Raw genomic sequence first — 8,167 nt, 5'->3', positions numbered from 1 at the left:
TGTGTGTGTGTGTGAGAGAGAGAGTGTGTGAGAATGTGTGTATGTGTGTGTGTGAGAGAGAGAGTGTGTGAGAATGTGTGTGTGTGTGAGAGAGAGAGACAGAGAGAGGCTGCGTGTGTGAGTTTGTGAGAGAGACAGAGAGAGTATGTGTGAGTGTCTGTGTGTGTGTGTGTGTGTGAGACAGAGAGAAAGTGTGAGAATGTGTGTATGTGAGAGAGAGTGTGTGAGAATGTGTGTGTGTGAGAGAGAGTGCGTGAGAATGTGTGTGTGTGTGTGAGAGAGAGAGAGTGTGTGAGAATGTGTGTGTGTGAGTGTGTGAGAATGTGTATATGTGTGTGTGTGAGAGAGAGAGTGTGTGAGAATGTGTGTGTGTGTGTGTGAGAGAGACAGAGAGAGAGAGGCTGTGTGTGTGTGTGTGTGTGTGTGTGTCTGTGTGTGTGTTGCTATGCTTTTTTTTTGCAACTGTACATCTCAACAAATTCCTTATTGGGGACGGTGGGTGGGGGGGGCAGGGGCAAGTCAACAAAGTTTAGTTGTCAGTAGGTCTGCCTGTTTTAGAATCTCAGAGTTGTACATGTCCAGTGCGTGGTTGACACGCATGACCTCACTGCTGTTGAGCTTGAGACGATGCTTCAGCATACAGGAGAAGAGGTCTAGGGGCGCTTTGCCTGCGGCCACGGGGGGTGCCAACCGGTTGATGCGCTCTCGGATGTCCAGTAGCAGCAGCATGACCGAGGATGAGGAGTGGAACTGCGTGCCCTGCGCGTACGACTGGTTGACCTGTTGGACCGCGCTGCGCAGCAGGTCAGTGTTGAAGCGCAGGCTGTAGCCGTACACTTGCACGTCCGAGATCTTGATGTAGATCTGCCGCTTGCTGGGGTCTGAGAGGTCCACGGGGCCCTGGGCCGTCACGTTGCGCAGGGAGGCCGGCAGCTTGGACCGGCTGCGCAAGTAGATGTGCACGGTCTCGAAAACCGTCTTCCACCTATTGCCCAGCAGCAGGGTCCAGTTGTAGCAGGGCAAGTCATGCAGTCTCGTCTTCTCCCAGCTCGGGTAACCGTGCTCGCCAATGGGCGTACTCCAGCCCTCAGAGTGACTGCCGCTGAAGGGGTTAATGTAAACAAAAAACACCGGCTCCAGGCTGCTGTTCCTCATCTGGCAGATCTTCATGGAGAGGCCCACCACCATGTGGATAAAATCCACGCGGTTCTTGTTGCTCTTGAGGGTCAGCGACATCCGCTTCCGCCACCGAGGGTCGAAAAAGGTGTCCAGGCGGATCTCATTGCTGATGAACATGGTCTGGATGGACAGCCGGGAATCCTTTTTCGCCAGGAGGTAATTCAGCTCCAGGTCATGAAAGTCCAGCTCAGTCTCGAAGCTGACAAACTGCTCGCTGCGCTCCGAGTCCACGTTCTGGGGCTCGCAGCGTCCCCGGTACAGCTTGAAGCCTCGGTTGCAGGAGCCGCACAGGGAGATGTTGGCCAGGCTACACATGGCACAGCTGCTATTGCTACCGATGTTGCAGGGGATGGACCGCTGACACACATTGGCCATTGTATGGCACACGCAGCTCTTCTGACTCTCAAGGAAGGTGCCCCAGTAACCGTTCTCGCTGCAGTACAGGAACGACTGGACTCGGTTCAGCCACTGATGAACTGACCTGAAAACAAAGCACACTTTGAGTCAGATCGATCGAATTGTGCTGCAAGGAAATAGAAAGTGATCAGTGCCTGTCAAATCTAAAATGCCATATTAATGAAATGAAAAAGGGCAACATTATAGTAGCGTATCATTTCAGGATAATACGCATCACCTTCAAGGCACACATTACCTTGACAACAAGGTGCAGGGCTGGACGAACACAGCAGGCCAAGCAGCATCACAGGAGCAGAGAGGCTGACGTTTCGGGCCTAGACCCTTCATCAGAAAAGGGGGAGGGGAAGGGGGTTCTGAAATAAATAGGGAGAGAGTGGGAGGCGGATAGAAGAGGGATAGAGGAGAGGATAGGTGGAGAGGAAACAAACAGGTCGAAGAGGCGGGGATGGAGCCAGTAAAGGTGAGTGTAAGTAGGGAGTTAGGAAGGGGATAGGTCAGTCCAGGGAGGACGGACAGGTCAAGGGGGCGGGATGAGGTTGGTCGGTAGGAGATGGAGGTGCAGCTTGAGGTGGGAGGAGGAGATAGGTGGGAGGAAGAACAGGTTAGGGAGGCAGGGACGAGCTGGACTGGTTTTGGGATGCGGTAGGGGGAGGGGAGATTTTGAAACTTGTGAAATCCACATTGATACCATTGGGCTGCAGGGTTCCCAAGCGGAATATGAGTTGCTGTTCCTGCAACCTTCGGGTGGCATCGTTGTGACACTGCAGGAGGCCAAGGATGGACATGTCGTCTGAGGAATGGGAGGGGGAGTTGAAATGGTTCGCGACTGGGAGGTACAGTTGTTTATTGCGAACCGAGCGTAGGTGTTCTGCAAAGCGGTCCCCGAGCCTCCGCTTAGTTTCCCCGATGTAGAGGAAGCCACACCGGGTACAGCAGATGCAGTATACCACATTGGCAGATGTGCAGGTGAACATCTGCTTGATGTGGAAAGTCTTCTTGGGGCCTGGGATGGGGGTGAGGGAGGAGGTATGGGGGCAGGTGTAGCACTTCCTGCGGTTGCAGGGAAAAGTGCCGGGTGTGGTGGAGCTGGAGGGGAGTGTGGAGCGGACAAGGGAGTCATGGAGAGAGTTGTCCCTCCGGAAAGCAGATAAGGCTGGGGAGGGAAAGATGTCTTTGGTGGTGGGGTCGGATTGCAGATGGCGGAAGTGTCGGAGGATGATGCATTGGATCCGGAGGTTGGTGGGGTGGTACGTGAGGACGAGGGGGATTCTTTTTTGGTTCTTATTGCGTGGACGGGGTTTGAGGGATGAGGTGCGGGAGATGTGGGAGACACGGTTGAGGGCGTTCTCGACCACCGACGGGGGGAAGTTACGGTCCTTGAAAAACGAGGACAACTGAGATGTACGGGAGTGGAATGCCTCATCCTGGGAGCAGATGCGGCGGAGGCGAAGGAATTGGGAATAGGGGATAGCATTTTTGCAGGAAGGTGGGTGGGAGGAGGAGTATTCTAGGTAGCTGTGGGAGTCGGTGGGCTTGAAATGAATATTGGTTTCTGGGTGGTTGCCCGATATGGAGACAGAGAAGTCCAGGAAGGGGAGAGAGGTGTTAGAGATGGTCCAGGTAAACTTAAGGTTGGGGTGGAAGGTGTTAGTGAAGTGGATGAACTGTTCAAGCTCCTCGTGGGAGCACGAGGCGGCGCCGATACAGTCATCAATGTAACAGAGGAAGAGGTGGGGTTTAGCGCCGGTGTAGGTACGGAAGAGGGATTGTTCCACGTAACCTACAAAGAGGCAGGTGTAGCTTGGGCCCATGCGGGTACCCATGGCTACCCCCTTTGTCTGTAGGAAGTGGGAGGAATTGAAAGAGAAGTTGTTGAGTGTGAGGACGAGTTCGGCTAAGCGGATGAGTGTATCAGTGGAGGGGGACTGGTCGGGCCTGCGGGACAGGAAGAAGCGGAGGGCCTTAACGCCATCTGCATGGGGAATGCAGGTGTAGAGGGACTGGATGTCCATGGTAAAGATGAGGTGTTGGGGACCGGGGAATTGGAAGTTCTGGAGGAGGTGGAGGGCGTGGGTGGTGTCACGGACATAGGTAGGGAGTTCCTGGACCAGGGGGGAGAAAATGGAGTCTAGATAGTTGGATCAGAGATAGTAGGAACTGCAGATGCTGGAGAATCCGAGACAACAAGGTGCAGGGCTGGATGAACACAGCAGGCCAAGCAGCACTACCTACACTCACCTTTACTGGCTCCATCCCCGCCTCTTCGACCTGTTTGTTTCCTCTCCACCTATCCTCTCCTCTATCCCTCTTCTATCCGCCTCCCACTCTCTCCCTATTTATTTCAGAACCCCCTTCCCCTCCCCCTTTTCTGATGAAGGGTCTAGGCCCGAAACGTCAGCCTCTCTGCTCCTATGATGCTGCTTGGCCTGCTGTGTTCATCCAGCCCTGCACCTTGTTGTCTCTAGATAGTTGGAGATCAGTTCGGTGGGGCAGGAGCAGGCGGAGACAATGGGTCGACCAGGGCATTCAGGTTTGTGGATTTTGGGAAGGAGATAGAAGCGGGCAGTGCGAGGTTGGGTAACGATGAGGTTGGAGGCCGTGGGTGGGAGGTCACCTGAGGTGATGAGGTTGTGGATGGTTTGCGAGATGATGGTTTGGTGCTCAGGGGTGGGGTCATGATCAAGGGGGCGGTAGGAGGAGGTGTCGGAGAGTTGGCGTCTGGCCTCGGCGATGTAGAGGTCAGTGCGCCATACTACAACTGCGCCTCCCTTGTCCGCGGGTTTTCTGGTGAGGTTGGGATTGGAGCGGAGGGAGCGGAGGGCTGCACGTTCTGCGGGGGAGAGGTTGGAGTGGGTGAGAGGGGTGGAGAGGTTGAGGCGATTGATGTCTCGACGGCAGTTGGAGATGAAGAGGTCGAGGGAGGGTAGGAGGCCATGGGGTGGTTTGCATGGTTTGCATCTCTAATATAGAACAAAGAACTGTAAACGTTGGAGATCTGAAACAAAGCAGAAGTTGCTGGAGAAACTCAGCAGGTCTGGTAGCATCTACGGAGAGAAACATTTTCACTGTACTCAGGTACATGTGACAACAATAAATCAAATCAAAGCAACTCCAATCATTTCAGATCGAGTAACCTGTGCTCTGAAGAAGGGTTACTGAACTCAAAATGCTTTCTCTCTACAGATACTGCCAGACCTGCTGAGATCATCGAGCAATTTCTGACATATATCTATTCTTCCTGTTGTTTCAAAATTCTAGAAAATGCCAAAAGGACTATTGATGGTTTCAGAGTGAGATTAGTGATGGGCAACAATCTGGATGGGACAATGGTGGCATTTTTTAAAAAAATAGAAATGTTGAAATCTTAACAACATAAAATCTGGAATATTTACAAAGCAGGTGTTTCAGCCCATCACAGAGAAAAGGCACATTGACAATTCAGCGGTAAACCTCCGAGAGTCCCCCCTACCGACTCACTGATCCTTTGTCTTTTCCTCTTTGAGGTGCAAAGGCAACAGCTGCTGCTTCTCCCTGTCTCCAGTTGGGATTGTTCACATGTGCTTGAAACTGTTATGGACCAGACCAGACCCCCTCAAAATATATTAACAAGATAGCCTAGACCCTAACTTTTTCTAATTTTAAAGGTAAATGTAGAGTGCCGTGTTCCAGGTACAATTTAACTGGTCAAACTACTCAAAGTTAAGCAAAACACAATTTATTTAAACACCACAGTGCAAATACAACAAAAGAAAGAAGAACTTGGAATAATTTAACTCTATTGGAAAACTTAACAGAATAATAGATACAATAATCATTACTAATTTACTGTTCCGATATAGTAACATCCCATAAACACACCCTTTGGCAAAAAGGCAAATTCAGGAAAACAGATTTTGTCTCACGTGCAATCCAACAGCCCAGGATGAGAATTCCCAATTTTTGGTTGTAATCGAGAGAGGGAAAAATAACTTCCCCACTTCTTCAAGCCCACAACAGCAACTGCTGAAAGCTAAATAAAAATCCTTGATTTGTGAGATCTTGACTGCACCCAGTCAGGCTGCTTCTATTGTTCCAAATTTAAACGTACCCAAGGCCTCATGAGTTGTTATCTTCTCATAGACTGCTCACTACCTGTATCCCAGTCTCTCTCTACAAGAAACCAGGATACAACACATGTCTTAAAGCCACAGCATTGTCACAACACACATACTGGACACATACATCTAAAGACAAACTTCTGATGGCTGAAGCAAAGCAACCACTCACTGTACACAAGATGGGTTAAACTAATTGACTGTAGCATGTCATAAGCAGTTCAAACTGCTTTACACGTCATACTCGAGAGATATCATTTACATTCTGCAACTCAACCTTGCTCACTCAATAGGACACAGCTTACCCCTCATATTGCCATCATCTCGGGTTTAGGCTGTTTTGGGAGCATTGTGTCCAGTTCTAGGCACAAGTCCTCAAGAAAGGTGTGCTGCCCTGAGTAGTGTAGATTCATTGAATGGCAACAAGACTACGAGGCTTAAATTCTGCTGAAAAGTTGCACTCGTTATTCCCTCAAATATAAAAGATTGAAGAGTGATATATTTGAAACATTGAAGGTCATTAAATAAGTGATATTTCCTCTGATGGGGGAGTCTAGAAGACAGTAGATAGGCTCCTTAGGAGTTGATATCAAAAAAGTCTTCTTCACATAAAGGATAGTGGAATTCAAGAATTCTCTGCTTCAAACAGCCTCTGTTGAGGCTGGATGAACTGAACATTTTAAAACCATGCTTAATGGAATTTTATTAGTCAAAGGCCATTGAATACGGTGGGTAGATAGAATTAAGGTGCAGATCTATCACGATATAATGGAAGGCGGGAACAGGTTTGAGGGGCTGAATGGCCTATGCCTGTTGCCGAAAGAAATAAAAAAAGTGAATAAAGCTCTGCAGGTCAATAGTTGCGATTTCAGGTCAACTTCTTTCTTGCATAAATGCCACTTGAACGACTGAAATTTTCCATTTTGTTTTGTTCTTATTTCAGATTTCCAGCATCCACAGTATTTCATGTTTCATAGAAGTCATAGATCATAGAACCCCTACACTGTGGAAACAGGCCTTTGGCCCAACAAGGCCACACTGAACCTCATCTCATCCCACCCAGACCCCATCCCCCTATAACCCACCTAATCTACACATCCCTGAACACTATGGGTAGGCAATTTAGTATGGCCAGTCCACCTAACCTGCACATCTTTAGACTGTGGGAGGAAACTGGAGCACCCAGAGGAAACTCACACATACATGGGGAGAATGTGCAAACTCCACACAGAGAGTCGCCTGAGGGTGGAATCAAACCCGGGTCCCAGTGCTAACAACTGAGCCACCGTGCCGCCCAAATTCCATTTTGATTTCCATTGTGATGTTCTCATAGCAAGTCAGCACATTAAACCACAAACTGTTGTTTATCCAAATTAGTAATCAGGTAGATATTCTAATGGTTCAAATTGACCACTTCCAAAAAAATGCTAGCCAGTTCTAGCCCAAGTCAGTCTATCACAGTGAGGAATGTTAACCATGTTTCTAAATGATCAGCCGTGATCATACAGGATGAGAAAGCAGACTGAAGGATCAAATGCCAATTCCTCATGTTCTTACATTTGATTGTATCATTTGTTATGAATAACCCCAAAGGTCCTGAATTTTTAAAATGTGTTTATTCCTTTTTCATCTTTCTAATTTTTCTTATTTTTCCGAACCGTGTTTATTCTTCAGTGGGCTGAGACCATGTTAATAGCAGATGAAATGTTAGCAAATGATCAGTTAGTGATTTTCTCCACCAGTCTGGCTCATTTTATAACATGATCACTGAATTATATATAGTTCTGTAAACCTGCTAATATGATTTTGATTACACAGTCATGTTTTTTTTTAATAAAGTTGTCTTATTTAAATTATTTCCCTCCAGTCCAATTTCTTCCCATTTCTTCCCTCATCCAGAGCTAATTTTGTTCCCTCCCTCCTGACTCCAGGCTAAAGTTTCAGAAGCTTCATAATTAGCAATGAGCCTCCGGTATCTCTCCAGAATGGTTATTAACTTGTAAATGCACCAACAAATGAGTATAGTAGTTTACAGGAGTCCATGAGCTTTCACAACATGATTATGTACTTTCCTAATGGTCATGCACACACACACACTTTAAGGAGTAATTGAGTACAGATTGAGAGACTGGACTCTGGAGTTTTGAAAATTGAGAGTGATCAAATTGAGGATTTTAAAATGGCAAAGGAATTCAAGAGGGCAAATGATGAGAAATTATTTCCTCTCATGGGTCAATCAACAACAGGGATACCAGTAAACACTCCTATCAAACAAAAAGTATTGGAGAAACTGTTCAAAAGGCAATGATTGCTGTGTAAATTACACATTTTCAAGACTGAGATTAATAGACTGTATTCTGCTACAATATCAAGGATATGGAGGGAGGGCAGATTCATATAGTTGAGGTACAGTTGATCCAGGATCTTAACTGAATGCTAGAATGTGGAATGTTACACTTCCGTTTCCTGAATTCTCA

The 8,167-nt window shown here is 47.8% G+C and overlaps 1 protein-coding gene across 1 annotated transcript in view; it reads right to left on the bottom strand.

Moving 5' to 3' along the window:
- Nucleotides 1-519: 519 nt before the first annotated feature.
- Nucleotides 520-8,167, bottom strand: part of brinp1 (bone morphogenetic protein/retinoic acid inducible neural-specific 1) — a 107,149-nt gene continuing 99,501 nt past the window's right edge. The window contains exon 7 of the mRNA XM_048613350.1: nucleotides 520-1,660. Coding sequence (XP_048469307.1) covers nucleotides 520-1,660 — 1,141 coding nt within the window. The remainder of the gene's footprint in view (nucleotides 1,661-8,167) is intronic.

This window comes from Rhincodon typus, chromosome 28 (assembly GCF_021869965.1).
Source record: "Rhincodon typus isolate 14 chromosome 28, sRhiTyp1.1, whole genome shotgun sequence".
NCBI lineage: Eukaryota > Metazoa > Chordata > Chondrichthyes > Orectolobiformes > Rhincodontidae > Rhincodon > Rhincodon typus.
The sequence above is the reverse complement of the archived record's forward strand: the minus strand, read 5'-3'. Positions and strand labels throughout refer to the sequence as shown.